Source organism: Dermacentor andersoni, chromosome 1, assembly GCF_023375885.2.
Source record: "Dermacentor andersoni chromosome 1, qqDerAnde1_hic_scaffold, whole genome shotgun sequence".
Lineage (NCBI taxonomy): Eukaryota > Metazoa > Arthropoda > Arachnida > Ixodida > Ixodidae > Dermacentor > Dermacentor andersoni.
Genome location: NC_092814.1, coordinates 117340478 through 117361610, shown reverse-complemented (window position 1 = coordinate 117361610; position 21133 = coordinate 117340478). Strand labels below are relative to the sequence as shown.

Below are 21133 nucleotides of genomic sequence, written 5' to 3'. Positions count from 1 at the left end.
TGTTGTGAGAAAATGTAGAGGAGGTGCCTGCCTCCGCAGATAATATTTCAGGCATAAATTGTGAATTGGAGCTCAGTTCTTAGTTTCAAATATTTGGCAGAACCCATCTTACGATGCCTGTCGACGGTAATGCGTTTAGCATTGAATCAATATGGCGACACAACATATTGCCACCGTCGAAACGAGTTATGTATGAGGTGTGTACTACTACAGCAGGACTCCTCTTTCGCGCTTCCATAAGAACACTTGGCACTATCTAGCAGTGCTGCCGCACAGCCTGCACGTGCTTCCACAATGCATGGCACACCGGTGCATGCAAATAATGCAAAATGCGTCATGCAACAACCAAGCTCCTCTCTCTTGCTTTCTTTCTGGACGTGCAGCGCCATCTATTGGCCCTATCGACAAGTCCGCAAGTGGCCTTTGAGACGAAAAACAAGGTGCGCCAGAGTATGCAAACGCTGAGAATTGCTCCCTTGCTTGCCACGCACCCGATGGCACATACTCAGTGACCCAAAGTTGGCGAGTGGTTCAACGAGCGGCACATGCCCAGTGCATTCATGGTGCAGCTCGCTAATGCGTTAGCGTGAAAGACGTTCACTGAAAGGCAGAACACACCCAGTGAATTTGTGGCGCAGCCTGATAAACGTCAGAATGCCGTACTTGAGGAACCTTTGTGACGTGGGTTCAATTGCACAAAGCATCAGAGAAATTCCATTTGGCTAAAAGTTGTTTAGTCCTACATTACCATTTGATAAATGTGTCATGTAAGGCTGTTCGAACTAACCGTCTGGTCTATTGACAAGCTTGTAAATGAGAAACAAGTTTTTTATGCTACTTGGTGTACTCCGACAAAGACAGTAATGAAACGAGGGGACAGAGCATCACCAGACGTACATAGTGCACTGTGTTTGTATAAAGAGATAAGTATGACACAACAACAACAACCTACATCGCTTTAAGGGTATGCAAAGATTGTGAGGCTGGTCAAAAAATAAAGAGCCCTGCCTAAATCATGACAATAAATTTATATATAGGCTGCCTAAAACTGAGGCATTCTAATTGAATGACTGAATTAGCGTTCTTTGGATAGTTCGTGCACTTTCCAGTACGTCTCTATGTGTGTATCTATGTCTCTAACCATTTTCCCATCAACTTCGGTCACTGGGTTAAATGTTCTAATGGGTAGAACATTCGGCTGCTGTGCAGAGGGAACCGTGCTCAAAATCAATCGCTGGATCAACATGAGTAAGTGACTATGAGACACTGGGTATGTGCCATTCTTCAATTAACCTCTTTGACGCCAACTTGATGATGATGTGTGGTGTTTTATGGCACAAGGGCCAGGTTTGGCCAAAGAGCGCCATGACAAGTAATAATGTTGACGATGTATTATTGATGGCGTGCACAATGAATTCCTCATGGTAGATGTCACATGGCTGTAAAAGGGCCTAAAACCTGTAGCTGTAAGTGGCGTAGAATATATAGTTGCTAAAATAATGACGGTGACTAGGCAGTGATGTAGGCTATGGCAATGGGCTTTCGTTAAAACATTATGCAATAAAACATAACACTGACACCAGAGTTTCAAGCAAGCCCTTGGATGCAGGGCTGTTAGTCATGTGCTAAAAATTGCCTGGCCAAATGATTTTCAGGGTGTCGGTTTCGGCTAAAAAATCTAAGACTATTTGCAGTTTAAAAAATGGTTCGTCACTAAGAAAAAATGCAGGATGGAGAGGTATATTTTCCCAATACGCAGAAGGGAAATACTTTTTCCTCTCTGTTTCTATTGCAGGGCACTGGATAAGAACATGGAGGACAGTCAGGCTATCGCCGCACCTACTACAAGTAGGAGTATCCCCGCCAGTCAAGAGGTAGGAGTGAGTACTGTAAGTGTGTCCTATTCTTAATCGGCAAAGAAGTACTTCCTTGTACCGTGCTGTTTTGTCACTTATACAATTCCGCAATTTTGGTTTTATAATGTGTAACTTATTCAATGTTTGTGTATCCCACTCTTCTTGCCAATGATTCCTCAATTTACAGCACAGAAAGGGCTTTAGGTCGGTGGCAGGAATGGGGATATTTCCATCTGTGTTGCTAAAACTCACTGACGTAGCGTTTTCGTCAGCAGCTACGTTGCCTTTTATGCCTTTATGGCCAGGTACCCAGCATAGTACAATCGCTTGGTTCTTTGACGCCAACTTGGGTATGTTCCACTAGACATGTGTCACATTTCAATGAACCCCTTTGATGCCAAACTTGGGTCACTGGGTACGTGCCGCTCTTCAACGATAAAAAAAAAATACTTGAAAATTCCTTTGGTGCTGAGCGGAATCGAACCCATGTCATAATATTCAGATAATCTTGTCAGAATATACTGTAATATCCTGACTCAACTTTCATCCTCAAGTGATCGCCCAACTCCCTTTAGGTAAAAAATTGATTATGTCAAAACCACCAAGTCATCGCCCACTCCTAGAGGACATAAACAGCAGGCCTCGCAATTTGCGAAAAATACCCTCTCGAATGGTGCAACCGCAAAATGAAAAAAAAAAAAGGAGAAAGAAAGAAACTCTTTTATTCACACACCTAGGCAGTTGCAGTTGTGTGCAACAGCTGGTGCATTCTTTCGAAAGGGGTCTATTAAAGCTGCAGTTTTGCGGACCATATTCCCACTGTCTCTGTCATTGCCAGTGGTGTTACAGCCTTTTTGTACATGATGAGGAACAGCTACATAGTCAAGAATAAAGTGGAGATTATCAAATGGTATCGGAATCACAGAACAAATGTGGGTGCAGCCACACATTTTAACGTGGGCCGCAAACGTGTGTGGGAGTGGGACTCGAAGTGCTGCTGTGTGAGTGCCACGGAAGTAGGAAGTATAGACACACCATCCACAGCGGCCGTGCTGTCTTCAGTGAAGAAGTGAACGAGGGACTGGTGGATTTTCTAACAACGAAATGAGCAGCAGAACGATCGGTGAGCAACTGGAGCCTTCAGGAGCATGCGAAGCAGCTTGCCGGGAAGATGGGGTTCGGTAACTTTGTGGCCTCCCATTATTACCTCTCCAGATGGAAGAAGCAGTTCAACGTTTCACTGCGTTGAACGTACCTCCGTGCGCCTATTTCACGCTCAAAATTCCAGGTATTGCACTTCCTTCTTACTTTTCAGTTACTTTATCTACATTTTTTAGTGTAGAGAGCGACGCCAAAGCTTATGATACTGCAATTCCTAATCGACAATTACACTGATTGCAGCAAACGTACAAGTGACGTGCTCGAAAAACGGCTGGATGACTTCTCCCATGCTGGCCCAATGTGTCACCCATTTCTGGGGGCCAAACAAGGACGACGTCTGGTGCATTCTTTTGCTAGACAAGGCACCTATTCACAAGACCGAAAAAGCCCAAAAGGCCCTAAGCAAGGTGGACACCAACATTGTGTTCATACCAGGCCGACGCACATCAATCCTGTAGCCTGCAGATGTGTCCTGGATCAAGCCCTTTAAGGATCATCTTCGACGCATATGAACTTCCTGAGAGCAGGAACAATCACACCTAAGGGGAACCTCAAGAAGTCCTCCAGACAAGACGTGATTAACTTTGTGGTAGAGGCTTAGGCTGCACTTTCCGAAGACATAGTCCATTGGTCTTTCAAGCGGTGTGGTCTCTCCACTGCCCTCGACAGCTCAGAAGGTGGCGAGCTGAGCAAGTGACTGGCGTCCGCAAATGAAGCTGCAGCTTCAGCACTGGAGCCAGAACACAAGAGGGGTTGCAGAACGAAACTCTCATGGTATCTTCGTCTGGTCACCTCCATCCCTCGCAGCAGAGTCAGGCACATCCGGCGTTCCCCAAGCTCAGAGGTAGAGGACAAGCGCACAAGCCGAACGTGCAACTCGCTTTCGGAGGAGGAAATGGCAGATGCGATACCACGTGACTACTACCAATGTCCGATGTTTCGTCTATCCAAAGCTCCCGGCGCTGCCGGCGGGAAGAGCAGCCAACAGCAGCGACGCGGCGCTGCGATGACGTTTCAATCTCGACAACTGCTCCAACGACACGGCTCGGAGCGTCTCAGAGCGCTCGAAGATGGAGGAAAGCAATTGAGAAGAACCAGCCGAACGCAGGCCGCCCACCCTCTTTCAATCAGCCGAAGACAACGCCGCTCGCAAGAGCACTCCAGAGCGCTCAGAAACGACCAGCCGAAGATGGCATTGGTATTCTTTCTGATTCGAAAAATGATGTTTCCTTTGATGGTTTTGACGAGCACAACAAGTAAATAAAGGTTTTCTCGGATGCCAAACAAACGTTTTGTTCCAGTTATTTCATGAAAGCCATCCATGGTTCGTCACCCTCGGTTTAGGTGGAGCAGTATGTCATTCATGCCACCCAGACACCCAGCCGGCCACTACTGTGTACATATTGTACGCACGCACACCAGTTTTGTTTGCTTACAACTGGCTTCCTCATTTGCTTTCGCCGCTCATCACTTTGCTAGCTTGTAACTTGGATGACTTTCTTCATTCTTTTGGAATGCAAGATAACATCCCGTGATAAAAGTTGAGTTTATGTCTTGTCAAACCATGCTAGATTACATTTTCTAGCTTTTTCCAATTCTTTTTGTTTGGTCCCCGAGACGTGGCCCACCCAACTTTTTCTATGAATTAAAAAAAAATGAAATTATGGGGTTTTTTGTCTTTTCTATTCATTTCAGGTGGCGGGAGGTGTGGGGGGGCAATGACTCCGGATATTACAGTATATGCAGACAAATGCCACACGCAGACTTCACAGCAGTAGCACTAGATTGCACAGCGTGCCCAGAGGAATGCATAAGAGAAGAGCCTGGCTGCATACATGACGTGGTGGCAATGCGGCATGTCACTACATTGCTTCAATGCTAATTGCATTAACGTCGACATGCATCGCGAGATTGATTCTGCAGGAATTTTTTATTGAGCAAAAGTTATCTGCCCTGTGCATTATTCGCTCGAGAATGTGCACCTTTGCGCAACAACCGCAGCTCTTTTATAGCAGATTCATTTGGAATAGTCCTCACTTGCATCTATCTCTCTCCCAAGTGTTGTTTAACTCTTTCGTTACCACGCCTATTCAAATCAATCACCTGTGATTGATGCTTTAGATCGCCGATTTCGACACATAGGAGCTGTTTCTTATGCACTTAAGGCCATCCAGTAGTTAGAGCAGGCACTGCACTTTCAGAATCAGTTTAAATTTTCACGCTCCAGCGATGCTGTGATTTTTGACGGACTTTTTGTGAACTAATGTGCATATGTGGTAGCAAAAAGGGACGTGGCTGTCACCTTCTGCCACGCTTGAGAAGAAAGCTAGCTGCTCACGATTACACCACACTAGCATCAAACTTTTGTAATCAAATGACTCCAAGCATGTCAAGAATTCAATTACATCGCCGGCTTAGCCGTCCGACAGTGCTGAGCGGTTATAATTAACCGAAAATGACGCCAGCTGTTCACTAGTGAGCGTTTGGAGTTCGAGTTGATTTATTTCGCGAAAGTGTGTTTCTGAAGGTCCGCCGTGTGTCCAACATGTGGACCTGGCATTTTCAACCAGTTTCCAAGAGTTTAGGTTTCACTTCTCTCGTAAAGCAAGGGGCACTGCCAGTATCACTGCACAGTTATCGAAAGTCACTCCCATGGCGTCGTCCCGCACGGCTGCATCACGAGAAAAGCGTCGTGCTCGAAGCTATGTTGCACCTGCACTTCAATTTAGTAATGAGGGCTCGAGTTATGATTCTGAAGATAACGGCACAGCAGATTCAAGCTCTGACAGCGACGATGTTTTGAGTCAGCCTGAGACATCCGCAGCTGTTCACCAGTGAGTTTCCTTTATGGCTTTAAGCGGTCTCCTTGTGCGCACCTATCTGCCGATCGTTCTGCATGACCTGAGAGCTCTGTTGATTATCTTCAGGGTGCATACTTCGCTTGGTTATGATGTGCTGCTATGGGCAGCAAAGAAACTTCCGTTCACGCCAAGAAGGCCACCCGTAGCACATCTCGGCCCAGCACGGAGCAGCGCAAGACAGTTTACAATGGCGTGTGATTTCTTTCTACTCTTCTTCATTGCAGAGGTGATAAAGACAATCTGCAAAAATGCAAACAGATATGCTTGGATCCATAATCTTGTAGTTGCCCAGCTACGCTGAGAGCCTGGAGCAAGAAACATTTAGGAGTGGAAACTCCGCCGTTTGCGGCAACCAGAAAAGGTCACAAGCCCGCAGAGCCACTATCATGCTGGTGGGGCCTGGCGGCTGTTTCGGTTGCCAGGGAAACCGGTTGAGCATGTTGCTCCCGTTCGGCCGCGCGCCTGACTTCTATTGAGGGCACGGAGGAAGTGGCCGGAGAGCGCGCCGGAGCCGCCTGCCCAGGCGCTGCATATATATATATATTTTTTTTTTCACTGCAGCTTCTACGACGTGCCGCATGGCGCCGCCACTGCATACAGCCCTGTCGGCGCATACAATTGTGACCTTATCTGGTCACCTGAGCTCGCTTGCGCTGATGGGAGCTTCACCTCCTAAATGTCTTCCTCCATGGCTGAGAGCAATCGGTCCTGGAAGAGGTGCATGACTCTAGACGAACTGGTGAAGTACTGTAGGCCAAAAAAGTAAACAAACCACGGCTCAGGTGGCCGGAGCGGCTGCGGGACGACAACAGGGCGCCGCTATCTCACTCTGCCCTCACTATCACACGGGGCCTTGTGAGTGACAGCTTGATAAATTTCTAGTGCACCGTTTGGCTGCTCTGCTGCTGACGGTCATAATGAAAAGGACCGTGCATCGCCAGTAGTCCAGCACATGGTGCTGTCGCACAGTAATGGAGAGTTGTAGGGCATCAAACCGTGGCACTGAGAAGGAATGAAGACCCGTTCTGTTTGTTGTTTCACTTATATTCACCTTGTCTTTCATATTAGTGCATGTTGCCGGCATCCACCGTTGCTCGATTTTAGACATTACGCAAGTAGTCGCAATGGCGGCTACGGTGACGCATGCTCTTTCACGCTGGAGCGGTAAGTTACAGGCGCCAAGCTTTACTGCGGGCGCGGCTTCTCTATCGAGATTTCTTTTCCGGCATTGGCTCTAGCAGTCAGTTTAATATTTATGTCAGTGACAGCTCTGAAAACTGCTTTAATTAGCTACTACCTTACTTATGCCATTAGGAAACTTTCTTTACAGGAGTACCGCCGGGATGAGATGATTGGGAAGACGGATCAGAAAAACTAGTCAATTGTGAAAGTTTATTCACGGAAGAATTCCATGGCTTGAAGGGGTCCTCAGTGCGATGAAAAGTTGCCGTCAACCGCGATGACTTGGCTTACTTGCCTTGGCATCAAGTCCAAGAGCGCCACCACTATAGCTTTGAACGTCCGCGCAGCGCTTCCCACTCTGTAACGTATCGCGCTGGCGTGAAAAAGCGTGTCACCATAGCTGCCGTTGCCGCTACTTCGGCAACGTGACTTGCGTGATGTTGCCTAAAATCGAGCAGTGGTGGATGCCGGCAACATGTACTAATATGAAAGATAAGGTGAATATAAGCAAAACAACAATCAGAACGGGTCTTCGTTCTTTCTCAGTGCCGGAGTTTGATGCCCTGCGGCCAACTGCTACCGCACGACGGCGCCATGTGCTGGACTGCCGGCGATGCATGGTTCCCTTCAAGACGACCATCAGCAGCAGAGCAACCGAGCGGTGCACTAGAAATTTATCAAGAGTGACAAGGCGTGACAAGAACTGTGCTGTAAAGCCCACCTTAACTTTTTATTTACACAGTAAGGTCCCTTTCAAGATGAGCTCTGTTTCAAGCTGAATTCATGATCTGAACTAAACAAATTGCTAACTTATAACATAAGTGGTCAAGCACGTAAAACTGAAAATATGCGTGCAAGACTGGAACAATACAGTAAGTCTAATCTATTCCTAACTCCAAACCTATTCATTTTGCCCTTCATAAGTGGCTCTAGCAGCAAGCATTCACATTTATTACCAAAATTTGCCACTTAGTGCAATGGATCAGTAGCACAGAATCAAGCAAAAAGAATTGTAAATATACTAACTCAGACAAACCATCTTTCCACAACTATAATCATGCTTAAAATTAAATTATGGGGTTTTACGTGCCAAAACCACTTTCTGATTATGAGGCACGCCGTAGTGGAGGACTCCGGAAATTTTGACCACCTGGGGTTCTTTAACGTGCACCTAAAACTAAGTACACGGGTGTTTTCGCATTTCGCCCCCATCGAAATGCGGCCGCCGTGGCCGGGATATATATAATCATGCTGATAAAGGTTTAATAACTTCATATGTTTATGCAATGAGTGTACTGACTTCTGAAAAAGTTTAATGCTATAGAATAAATATCAATACAATTTCTATCACATCCTCAGACTTGGACAAAATCGTTATTTCACATTCTAAACAATGCTGAGCCACCAGACACAAACATCAGGTGTCTTTGGTGAAATACGATTTGCCCTTCACTGAAGGGCTTTAGACATTGCAGTCTAGTTAAGAGGTTTCATTATTACTTCTCACACTAGTAAAACTATTAAATGTGCTAGTCCTCACGCAGGCTTCATGGAATATAAAATTTGATTGCCATACTGCTTTACGTCTGGTACCACAGATTAGGTTCTTGACACTTAGACAAAGGGAGACATTCACAACAGTTCAACAAGGATCGAGACAAGCGGTTAAAGAAAAGAGAAGCACGATATACATGGCCAGCTTATCTAGTCAAACTGTCACAAAAAAATAGCTCACACCTCAACATCCAATAAGATGCCGTGCAAGCTGCGCAGTTTCAGACTGTGTCAGTGCCACCAGTTAATGCCACACATAACTTCCACTAGAGTGATTGTGGCCCACATTCCAGCAATTTAGGAGTCAGACAACAGATGTTCCCTGTGTGTTCAAAGCAACTCACCTGTGAAGTACACGCTCAACACGCAGCTTGTTCTTTAGCAGTTGGCCAAGCATCTGGTTGATGCTCAGCAAGGAGTAGCTTGTGGCTTTGTCATCCTTACAACACTGCAAAAGACAGTACTCAGTGCTACCTCCAGTAGTCTTGCATGCACATAACTGCAATGCCAAGAGCAGCAGGATCACAACAAAAAATCTGCGGTAAAATTGGGACCTCAGATTTAATTCTAACTTTCCCTATAAGGATTGTGTCCCAGATGCCAGTGATCTTAGAGGCAAATTTTCTCTACAAGTTCAATGCAATTCACCTGTGGCACACATGCTCAGCATGTGTGTTTCACAGGTAAGTTGGAATGTTCTGCGGACAAGGATTCGATATGAAATTCAAAATGTTTTTATTGCGATAGCAATTACATGGACACTCTAGGCAAATTTCCGCCGTCACCGTGATGTTCTGTATAAAGTCCAAGTGCAATAACATTGTGACCGCACGCCATATGCTGTAGGTGCAAGCGAAAACTTGCAAGGATGAGCAGACAAGGCTAATGGCTTGATGTGGTGGTGTCTCCTCGTGCTTAGGAGGGAGGAAGGCGGGGAGAGTGCGCACCACCTTCTTATACATGCAAGGGGGGGGGGGGGGGGGGGAGCAGGGAGACGTGTGCGCTAGGAGGTGGGAGCAGGTTAGTGTCCCCTTCTACTCCATCTGCAGTGGCTGCGAGCGACTGTGTACATCCTATCTTGGAGGCAATCTGCACTGGCTTCGAAGCCTAGCCAAATGGAGATTGCTGAAGGCTTTACGTGCACCGTGTTCTCCCACGCCTAGTTCACATTGAAGCGAGAGGCAACCCGAGGGGGAATTCGCTCACCGCTGCTGCTGCTCTTCATCCCGCCAGTGTTCTGACAGCAACTGCCCGCGGTCAGCGAGTGAAATGTGTTCTTGTTTGCCTGTATGCGCATGACAATGTGCTTGGTAATTTAGTAAGTGACTGTTTACAGCAGGTTATGCAGCTGATAAAGCAATTAACCTTACTTCATATAGCTGTCTAATAATTTGCTATCGCAATCAATGCGTCTCCTTTAGGGCGAAATTGTAATCTTTTTAAACCTTAATTGACCTGACCTTTTCTGCCAATGACCTGTCTCTTTTATTGGCACAAATTTACCACCAGGCCAGACGAGATATCTATTTCAACATCCAATTTATGTCATGGTAATGCAGTCAAAATAGCTTCATAAATTAATAGGTGATAATGCCAAACATTAAAACAGTGGCTTTTGGCACCACTACTTTTCCTGATGTGCAAGAACCTTTGAGATACCTTACAGCAGCAACAACTACACGATGATGCTGCCACACTGCTGCACCAGCCAATTAACCCTCTTTAGTGGTGGGAATTTTGGGTGTTTCTGCCCGTTAAAAGCAGTAAAGTAGTCCATATACAAGGGGCTCCAGTTCTGACCCGCTCGCTAGCATGCCTTTGCTATGCAGTCACACATGCTCTTTTATCATTATCTCATTCGTTTGTTGCGTGCAATCAACTGATTTCATTTCATGTAGTGTTTTGCACTGAGTGTGCAGTGGAAACAGCATCTAGCCAAAAGGCACAGAGTCCTGATAAGCGAAAGGTGACAGTATTTTCAAACAAGAAAAGAGAGCCAACGTGACATTCTGTAGTGATGTGGTACCCACAAGTTTTCAAGTGAAGTAATCAGCGAGGAGGAGAGCAGCAGTGAGGAGGGCAACAAAGGTGGAAAAAAAAAAGACAATGCTCGCTTGCCTTTGAGCTCAGAGTAGTTTATGGATCTTTTCAATTCAAATTTATTGGCAATATGCTACAGAACATCTTACAACTTCTCTTGATTTTAACACTCAAACAAAGTTAATGATTATGCTATCTAATTACTTTAATTATGGTAACTAGCACATTACTCAGAGAAAAGACATTGAATGTAGGTTATATTGTGACTGAAGTCCTCCAAATCACAGTTGAAAAGTTCCTGAATTTTGGCATCACTTTAAATCCATTTGGCGTTCTTGTACCAGTTCACTATGCTGGAATTTCTGGGACATATACCATCCCAGCAACACTGACTCATAAGCTTCCTTATGCACTCGATCAGATACAAATGCGAGCTGCCAAGAAATTTTAGCCTAAAATCTAACAGACTTCTGTATAGATGTCATCACTAGTACACAGGGGTTTCACCTCAAAAGGCAGGGAGTGAGCAGAAATTGTAGCATGGCTTAACTTGGGCACAGCAAAGGGGCTGCACAGATGCCCAAACAAGATAACAAAAAGCACTTCAATAGCTAAGTGCAACAGACATGTGTTTGAGTGCGAGTGCGGAAGGGCAAAAGGCATTTTTTAATAGTCTACAGCATAGGGCAGCACCACATACTACCATAAATGATTTCGTCTTTCCACTGGGCCACTAGTCCTTTAGTAGAGAGGTGCGCTAGCTCTTCATGAAGTTCCTTAATTATGCTGAACCTGGGAGCGAATGGTGCTCGCAAAACACAGCTTAAAAATGTGTACAAGTTGCCTGTACAAAATCATGTGTGTACAAAACCACACAAAGGCCTTCATTGCAGATGAATGTGAGGGAACATTATCTTCCAAGTGGATAGAAAGCTAATAAAGCTTGTCACTAATTTACCTTCACATAGCATGTGTGTGTGTATAACTTGCTGTGAGGGTACTCTGCACAGCTTGCTGTAAAATACGTTTCAGCACGAAAACTTCAGCCAGAAAAGACAAACTTGTCCTATTTATGCCCTTCTTTGTGAACATGTTTTCTTCTATAACTGCTGCTGCGTTGGAAATTCCTTGTAGGTTAGAGAAACTTGCAATAAACACGGAATAAGGAATATCTAGAATTACTTGTGCGACTCATAAATACAGTGATGGTAAGCTAAAAGTCACAATTCAAATCTCTTACAAGCCAGGAAATAGCTTTGGCAATAATTTTGCACAAGTAGCAATCTTAAAAGCATGTGCAACTGTAAAAGATGCAGACTGCTTTACAAAAAATTGACACTTTGGTCACACAGAAAGCAATAAAGAAAAGAAAATGGAAGGTTTATGCAGCATGAGAGAGAAATCCTGCTTTGCTGACTGGAAGCCTTGCCCCAGACTGAGCCAGTTGCTCTACCAACCCTACTAACCACTATGGTAGTCAAAGTTTACACCGAGAAGTGTGAAGCCAAATTGACAACAATAATTAGCAGCCACTCGGAAGTCTGGAAATGTGATGTTCAATTTTTGGGGAGTGGAGGTTAGGAGGGGGTCGAATGTGCCGATTTTTATAACTTGCATAGGAACTTGAGGGTGCAGAGTCTCCTGAACTGTTTCGTTACCACACCTATAGAAATTGATCAAATTGATTGCCAGGTTTTCTATGCATTGTTAAACATTTCTGTTCAATTTCTTCTACTAGCAGCATCATGCAGTTTCTGAAATGATGACTCAACTAGTTGTCAGGTTTCCTAATTATTGGCAGATTGGGTAGAATCGCAAAATAAAACTTCAACTGGAGGTATCGTCAAAACTAGCCTCCCACAGCCCTAGCAGTTTTTCAATTAAAAGGTGCAAAATTTGCACTTTCGTCAAGTCAGCAACATTTTTAAACAGCAGCAGCAGTGAAGACACAGAAACTTCTCTTTGGTTGTCTGTTTTCCAATCCGACGCATAGGCCGTTTTAATGATGTCTCTCAAACAATGGTCAGTGGTGGTCTAGTCAGTTTAGCATTTAGGACAATTTTTGGAGCAGGAGAAATGTTGTTCTGGAGCAGTTTAGGAGCAGCCACACCAGCATTGTGGAGCAGCTTCAGAGCAGAAAAATTTGTCTTTTTGGAACATTTGGAGTAGTACAGCAGTAATCTGTGGCCATTTTGGCGAAGCTTCTTATTACTTTGCAATCAGTAAGTGCTGCTCAAGCATGAAGCAAGACACAAAGCTAACAGCAACCAATTAAGGTTGCCTTCCCACGAAGGGTATACCATGTATAGTATGTTGCAAACATCTTGATTTGGGTATGCAAGGAGGAACTTAGCTTTGTAAACAATTGAATAAAATTTTGGGGCCTAATGAGAACAATTTGCACCGTCAGGCAAAAAAGTGATGGCAAATGTCTTATGTGCATTCCAAATGAAAGATGTGCTTTGATATGCTTTACCGCATAAGCCAAATGTCTATTAAGCCCAATAACAATGCTAGAAGCTCGACAAGAAACTATGCATCTATGAACGAGATGAGATGCCTCCGTATGGTGTGTCACAAACGTGGTGATGGCGGTTGAGAACAATGTTCGTACCATCCCGTACACTCACTTTCATTGCGAGGCGGTTTGTTAGCTTCCCGAGTGTCATGTGGCCTCTGCGAATAGATACTCAAGTCGATTCAGCGTAAAACCATAACTTCTGTTGCTGATACCTGGCTGACCTTTCGAAGCACTGCCTTTTACGGCCCCCGAGAGCTCAAATGGCCACAGGCTCCCCCCCCCCCCTTTCCCCCTTTTTTACAAGACACCTCTGATGGTGGGTGGCTATTGCTGTGATACTGGTTTAGCAAAAAAAGTGGAACTGAAAAATAAGTAAGGAAAGCTCAGGACCAGCAGCTGCTATGAAATTTTACTTACTGCCAATGGTGTGTCACCAAGCTTGTTTGGGGCATCAAACCGAGCCTTGTGGTTCAGCAGCAGCCTGCATATGCAGAATATCTCGGGCTAGGATCAAAGGTCCCTTCTATGACCACTTGAATCACAATATTAGGCTGACCATAAATACTCACACCACCACATCATAGTTGTCCTGCCTTGCAGCCACGTGCCTTGAAAGGAGAAAGGCAGAGAACATGCATTGTCAGATGCTGGAAACTAAAAACATTTTGACAGAATTATCTGCATGGTTGGGGTAATTACAAAGTGAATATTTCCAAATGAAACTAGTCTTTATTCCGCCGAAATTCTCAGGGCCAACTTGGCCTCTTCCTCAGGGGTTTAACAATGGATGACATGCAGCACAGCTTTAAATAATAATAAAATGAGGGGGTAGACGACAAAGGTGGGCCTTCCTCATTTTATATGAAAGGCCATCTCTTTGTTAATCCCTCCATCCCCTCCCCTCACCTTTAGCTGGGCTGGGATTCTAGCCTCAATAGATATGTCTGCTCAATGCTCAATTTTCTTTATGTTACCCCTGAAATTGACTATAGAGATGACAAGGCCTTATCTAGCCCAAATTTTTACAATCTGTATTGGCCGTGAGATCGGGCTATAGGTGGCAGCACCATCTCCGCATTAGTGTGGATGGGCAGTAGGCCGTGTGCACTGAAATGTACCAGGCAGCACTTCGAGAGCGACTTGGGCAGACTGTATGTTAATGACACATGTTGACTGCAGCATACTGATGATATATTGCCCTCCAATGCCACATTTTTGTACGAAACGCCCTGAACATTCCTACTATACGTGAGAGGAGCGTAAAATGCAGTTGCTGTTCTGGTATACATACATGTTGATTTTTGTTGAAGTGCATTCAGCCTATTCTGCTGGCACTGCTGTTGCACAACTCAACTTTCTGCTATTCTTGCACTGGTTATAAAAATGTGTTTTAACGCGACAGCGTTAATGAGCTCGTGTCGCAGAAAAGCCGGTGTCAGCGGCGTTGGCCGTGAGCGATAAATACCAGAAGGCACTTCATAAATAAAAAACATCTTGCAAGATGGGCTGGTGGGAATCGAACCAGGGTCTCCGGAGTGTGAAATGGAGACGCTACCACTCAGCCACGAGTTCGCTCCTTCAAAACGGGACGAAATCGCCTCTAGTGAATGCGGTGTTGCCTTAGAAACGTGCCGTAGAAAGTTATACTGTGGTATATATCGGTAATTATGACCATGTAACTTACAGAAGTCGCAGTTTCACGAGTAGCGAAGTACGTTTCCGCTACATTTCTTCTGCGCTCTGCGCACACGCAGAGCCATCTTGCGGCAAACACAGAAAACCCCCTCCTCGCAATGTACGGCGCTGCCCCGACATGTGGCGCGCCACTCGCCCCATGATCGCGTCCGCCTTCATGGCGCGTCAGGGCCTGGCTATCTGTGCCGATCGCGACGTTTGGCTGGCGTAGTGCGTTTGAGTAGGCGGTGCGAACGGGGTGCGATAATGTTATCGCGTTCCACTCTTGAAGGCGAAGCTTAAGCGTCCTCCAAATTTTTCCGACACAGTGAAGTTAAAGCAGCTAGTTATTGTGACTCTACTTCCCCACTTGTCTGCATACATTAGTACCGTTTACTTCTTTTTTGATTCTCTGTCATGTACAAGATAGTTAATAAGCTTAATTATACAAGTTGTGCCCCTATGAGTGGCAGTGCAGTGGCAGGGTCACCATGTGGCTTCACACACCTTTTTGTTTGTTTATTTGTTCTTTTTTGCAGTAACACTAAACACATAGCATTTTAGCACAAGGATATTTTTGCATGATTACGTGTGTGAGAATGGTGCGAATAATTTTCAATTATTTTTAGAGCCAGCCTTATGGCACTGTTTTCTTTATTTGTGAAAATGATGACTGCTACCTTCTGTCAAGCTAACAACACCATGCTAAACAGCGCATATATTAGCCGCCAGCAACCTTGCTTTGCTGCACACTGTGCCTAGCGACTGAAATTTTACACGTGATCCTCTTGTAATATTCAATTTCTACTTTCCTTTTAGCAGATAATTTATAAGCACAAAAATTTATTACGAGGTAAAATTCTGCATAATGGGATACCCACATAATGGAAGTACACCTCAGGAACAGCTAAGGATAGTCAGCTAAGGATGGTCACAGCTAAGGATGGTCACCACTAAGTGACAGTCACGCAAACATACACTTAAGATCATTTGTACCTTGCGATACCATATGAGCACTTAATATTTTATTTCATACTGCTAAATGACCTCACACTTCCTCGTTCATGTTTCGTGGTATCCCAAAAATTGCGCAATTATGAACACTTTGCTACAGGCAATCACCAAAGCGTCGCATTCAAGTATCGCAGCGACCACTTTAGTTGTTTAAAACAATGCCAAGTGTTTTTTGTGAAGTGCTTGAATCACAATGCAGCAATAAAATTTGAATAACTATGGCGAACAGAAGGCGCAATAATTACACAATTGCGTGCTCAACATGTGCAGTCATTGATTTTATTGCAGTACAAGCCAAATTAGTTTTTACATCATCAAAAAAGTATATACCACCATTTACAACTGCGATACAACCACGGAACAAACAAACTTTAAATGATATGTGTGCCATACGTGTACATGTAAACAAGTAGCGGCTAGCTCGATCTCACGGCCAATAGTGTAACATCAGAGTGGTGCAATAACTAACAGAGGGGTGTCACCACGCTCATTGCTGGCATTGGGATCACAGCCGCGCTCCAGGTACATCCACGAAATCTCCACATTGCCTGAGAAGGCAGACCAGTGTAGTGCTGTGTTCTCCTCCTGATCAAAGAGCCAAAATAAATTTTTTTATCACAAGCACAAAATAACTCTGCTGCTTCTGAAGCAAAGAACTCAAGTCTAGATACAACATGTACACATGGAACTGTACAATTCCCACAACAAAAACATTTAGAATATAAAGACTAATGCGGTGTCTAACTACCTTAAGTGAACAAACCATAACAGGTTCACAGCAGTTGCAAGTTGAAAAAAATTATTATAATCAGGCAAACAGCAATAACACAGAAAGTGCAGATGAACTTCATCTTCTCATATCGTTTAGCAAATTATTTGACTGATTAACCCTTTCGCTGTCACGGACGTACCGGTACGTCTTCGTGCTTCCACCCCACAGTGTCACTGACGTACCGGTACGTTCTCTATCGTGCGTTCAAAATTTCGCGCCTGAGCGCAACGCTGGTGCTCTTGGACTGGCCACGCCATCTGTTGACTCTTTCTACAAGTTCGTAATTTCGCCCCGACCTGTGTTAGTAGTACATGTATTGAAGAGTACAGTGCGACTGCCACTCGCCCCTCTCTCTTTGCTGAGTGGCGCGGTGGCTCCGCGTTCGCTAGATCATGCGTCGCACGCGGGTGTGGTTATGGGTTCAAGGGTTGTTCTGCCATCTCCGCTGGTTTGAAGGTTTTTATTTTTATTCTGTTGGTGCATCTGCTATGGCGCGTCAAGTTCAGGGGCACGCACCGTTGCCTCTCCGAAAAGAGTGACTCGATTGCTGCTTTCGCTCTCTCGCCGCACCCTCGCTTCCGACTTGCAGCAGTAAACGTAAAGCCCTTCGAACTTTGTTTTAGCCTTTTTCCATCTCCCTCTGTCTTCTTGATCATGCAACGTCCCATTTCTCTCCGTTGTGCAGGCGACTGAGAGCGCATCCTCCCTGCGTGCGGTTACTTTCACATGGCTGAGCGCACGGGACCTTCGTCTGCTCATTGGAGCGGTGGCTCAATTCTGATTCAGAATACAAGCCGAGCTCGGATTAGAGTCTCATGCGAGGAAGAGGGTTCTGCATCGTCAGATCTGGATGTTGAACGAATTTTATAGTCAGGCTGATGATGATGATGATGTTTACTGTATACCAATCATAATAAAAAATAAATTGCTATGTTCATTCCCTGTAATGCTCGTTCCCTGAAACCAAGCCACATGAAGCACCCCGACACTGGGGGTGCGTCACGGCTAGAAAGGTCCGACAGCGAAAGGGTTGGTGAACATTCAACCAACAGAATTGGTAAGAGAAAGGCATAAATTGAGTAACATTGGGTAAACGAGATGTTTCAGGCTGGAGCCCATATTTCACCAAAGGGTCGTGTCTAAATGTCGGCTCCAAGCTGAGGCTTCCCTTCTTCACCCAATGTTAATCAGTATCACTGACAATATCACTACTTTAAAAAATACAGTAGAACTTTGATTCAACAAACATTGATTTAAAGATGTTTGATTGTTTGACCAGAGCCAGTAACGTTCACTAAAGTTCATATTTTATGAACAACATGTGTATAGAGAATGCAGGGGATTTCTTGATGTTCTTTGTTCATTTGATCTGCATCAAGTAGTTTGCAAGCCAACACGTGGAAACTCAATTCTAGATCTAGTCCTCACAACCGAACCGGAAAATATGCTTGTTCACGTCCTTGAATGTATTAGCGACCACAACGTAGTACACTGTGAATATCTTTTACAAAGTAGTAAACCAGAAAAAGCAACGAAATCTATTTACGATTACTCCCGTGCAAATATCGACGCGATTCTTGCAGAGCTGTCATCTTTTTCTGTGTGGTGCTTGGAAACCATGGCTTATCACAATACAAATGATAGCTGGCTCACTATCCGAAGAAAGCTTACTGAACTGAAACAAAAGCACTTTCCCAAAATTGAAATCACCTCATATACATAGAGCACATGGTTCACGTCCCAAGTGAAGAGAGCAATCAATAAAAAGAAATGCCTTTACTCTAAAGCAAAGTTGTCCGGCTTGGATGGTGATTGGCAGCGCTACCGAGAGCAATCAAATAAATGTAAAGCGGAAATTGAAGCATCTAAAGACAAGTTTTTAAATGTTGACATCGTCAGCATATTAATTAACAATCCAAAAAAGTTTTGGAAAGTAATTATCCCTGAACACTCTTCTCAATCCACTATACCAATCGTTAATAATGGCGTGCTACTCTCACCATTTGAAGCTGCAACTGAATTAAACTCGTTTTTCAGCTCTGTATTCACAAACGAAAACCCAATACCACCTGATCTAACATTTCTTTCAATTAACTCATCTATGAATGACCTTATAATGACACCGGAGAGAATAGAATCGGCCATCGATCGACTTTCGAATAACTCAGCGCCAGGTCCAGATGGCATCTGCACAAAGATACTTAAAATGATTAAGCCTATAATACCTCCCGTGTTAGCCGCCCTTTTCCAGCAATCAATAGATACAGGAATTGTACCGGATGACTGGAAGATCGGTCGTATCACTCCCATTTACAAATCAGGTGACCAATCAGTGCCTTCAAACTATACACCTATATTCTTCACTAGTATTCCAGGTAAATTACTTGAGCATATATCTTCAGCAGTTATGAAATATTTCATCATCATCATCATCATCATCATCATCATCAGCCTGGTTACGCCCACTGCAGGGCAAAGGCCTCTCCCATACTTCTCCAACTACCCCGGTCACGTACTAATTGTGGCCATGTTGTCCCTGTAAACTTGTTAATCTCATCCGCCCACCTAACTTTCTGCCGCCCCCGGCTACGCTTCCCTTCCCTTAGAATCCAGTCCGTAACCATTAATGACCATCGGTTATCTTCCCACCTCATTACATGTCCTGCCCATGCCCATTTCTTTTTCTTGATTTCAACTAAGATGTCATTAACTCGTGTTTGTTCCCTCAACCAATCTGCTCTTTTCTTATCCCTTAACGTTACACCCATCATTCTTCTTTCCATAGCTCATTGTGCCGTCCTCAATTTAAGTAAAACCTCGTTAAACCGTAACCGCTTAAACAGTAGTTTCGTTTTAAAAGTAGTAAAGTCAAATCGCCGACTCAGTGGCCACTGAAGATAATGTGTTTTGTATCCGCATAAACCGTACCAGTTTATTGCATACCCATCGGTTAAAATGTAGCGTTTCAACTTTTCGTCGCGCAAACACGGCGGTGCACCGTCTCCATCGGGTGGCCCGGCAGAACAACAAGCCTCAGAGATCGGAACAACAACCTCCAAGCACCTGTGAGTTTGCGCGTGAAGCCAAATCAACATCAACATCATTTCCAGGTACATTTTGTCTATTTGCCCTCGGTGAACGAGGGCAAATAGACTATAAAAAAGTGGCAGTAACGAAGGGGAGGCTAGAGGATTGGTGGAGGAAGTCAAGGGAGAGATAATACCAAAAATCGGGGAGCTAATGTTTTCTATACTATTTTAGATATTTATTTAGGTGATATAAAGGAAAAAAAAATAGGAGGGGGAGCAAAAGGCTAGGTGGCGCCAGCCGCCACCCGTTACAAAGGGTGTAGCCGCCATCCATCCATCCATCCGTGCCAGAGAGCGTTATGGGGTCGTGCAAGCAAGGACTCGCGTCGTTCTGAAGCTCGGATAAAAAAGACGCCGGGTGCTCAGCATAGAAGAAAAATTAGACATCGTCCGTGCTATCGAACGTGACACGAAGAAGTCGGCGCTGGCACGCAACAGGGATCTGCTGTTGACTACAGTATGTGGCATTTGGAATGCAAAGTTGTTCAGCAGCGCTACTGCGACCACGAAGACATGTCGGCTATGAGGTTCGACTTTTCACCATCGCTGCCTGTGTTGTTGCCGAAGTGTCGACTAGCGACAGTGATGAGGATGACACGGAAAGCGACAGCACGGGCGATTCAGGCCCGACAGTGGCATAAGCTGCGCGTTACGTCAGCCTCATGAATGCAATCGTCGCGACGAGAACAGGGGCGCGATAACATAACTCTATTCCAAACGAAAAGTATTCCAAACTCCGGCACCCGGCAATGAAAAAGGCGCCCCCGGGACTTCTGCAGCACTACTGCGCACGTGCACGGAGAATACGTAACACCAACGAGGAATCTGCCATGCAAGTGTTTGCCGAGAAGAGGGGGCTGGCTGAAAAGCTGGCACGCAGCTTCAGTAAGTTTGAGGCCTCTGTCGTCGTCGTGCTAGGCAGCCGCGGCATCAAACGAAAATAACATTTTTGTCGCGCGAAGTGAATAATTACTGCATGTTTTTTTCCCCTTTCATCACACTCTCTCTGAGTTCCGTTTTCAACAGGTAAGTGGGCGATCTCATGCTATTGCGGTTAAACAGTACTACCGTTTAACACGTACTTTTTCCGAGCTCCGGCCAACTACGGTTTAACGAGGTTTCACTTTAGAACCCTTTTCGTAAGCCTCCATGTTTCTACCCCGTACGTGAGTAATGGTAAGACACAGCTGTTATACACTTTTCTCTTGAGGGATAATGGCAACCTGCTGTTCCTGATCTGAGAATGTCTGCCAAACACACCCCAGCCCATTCTTATTTTTCTGATTATTTCAGTTTCATGATCCGAAATGGCGGTCACTACCTGTCCTGAGTAGATGTATTCCCTTACCATTTCCAGTGCCTCGCTACCCATCGTAAACTGCTGTTCTCTTCCGAGACTGTTAAACATT

The 21133-nt window shown here is 44.9% G+C and overlaps 1 protein-coding gene across 1 annotated transcript in view; it reads right to left on the bottom strand.

The window, feature by feature from the left end:
• Window positions 1-21133, bottom strand: part of G9a (histone-lysine N-methyltransferase G9a) — a 187259-nt gene that overhangs the window by 67182 nt on the left and 98944 nt on the right. Inside the window, exons 13-16 of the mRNA XM_050191012.3 lie at window positions 16333-16448; window positions 13745-13783; window positions 13593-13656; window positions 8959-9062 (exon numbers count right to left, since the gene is read on the bottom strand). Coding sequence (XP_050046969.1) covers window positions 8959-9062; window positions 13593-13656; window positions 13745-13783; window positions 16333-16448 — 323 coding nt within the window. The remainder of the gene's footprint in view (window positions 1-8958; window positions 9063-13592; window positions 13657-13744; window positions 13784-16332; window positions 16449-21133) is intronic.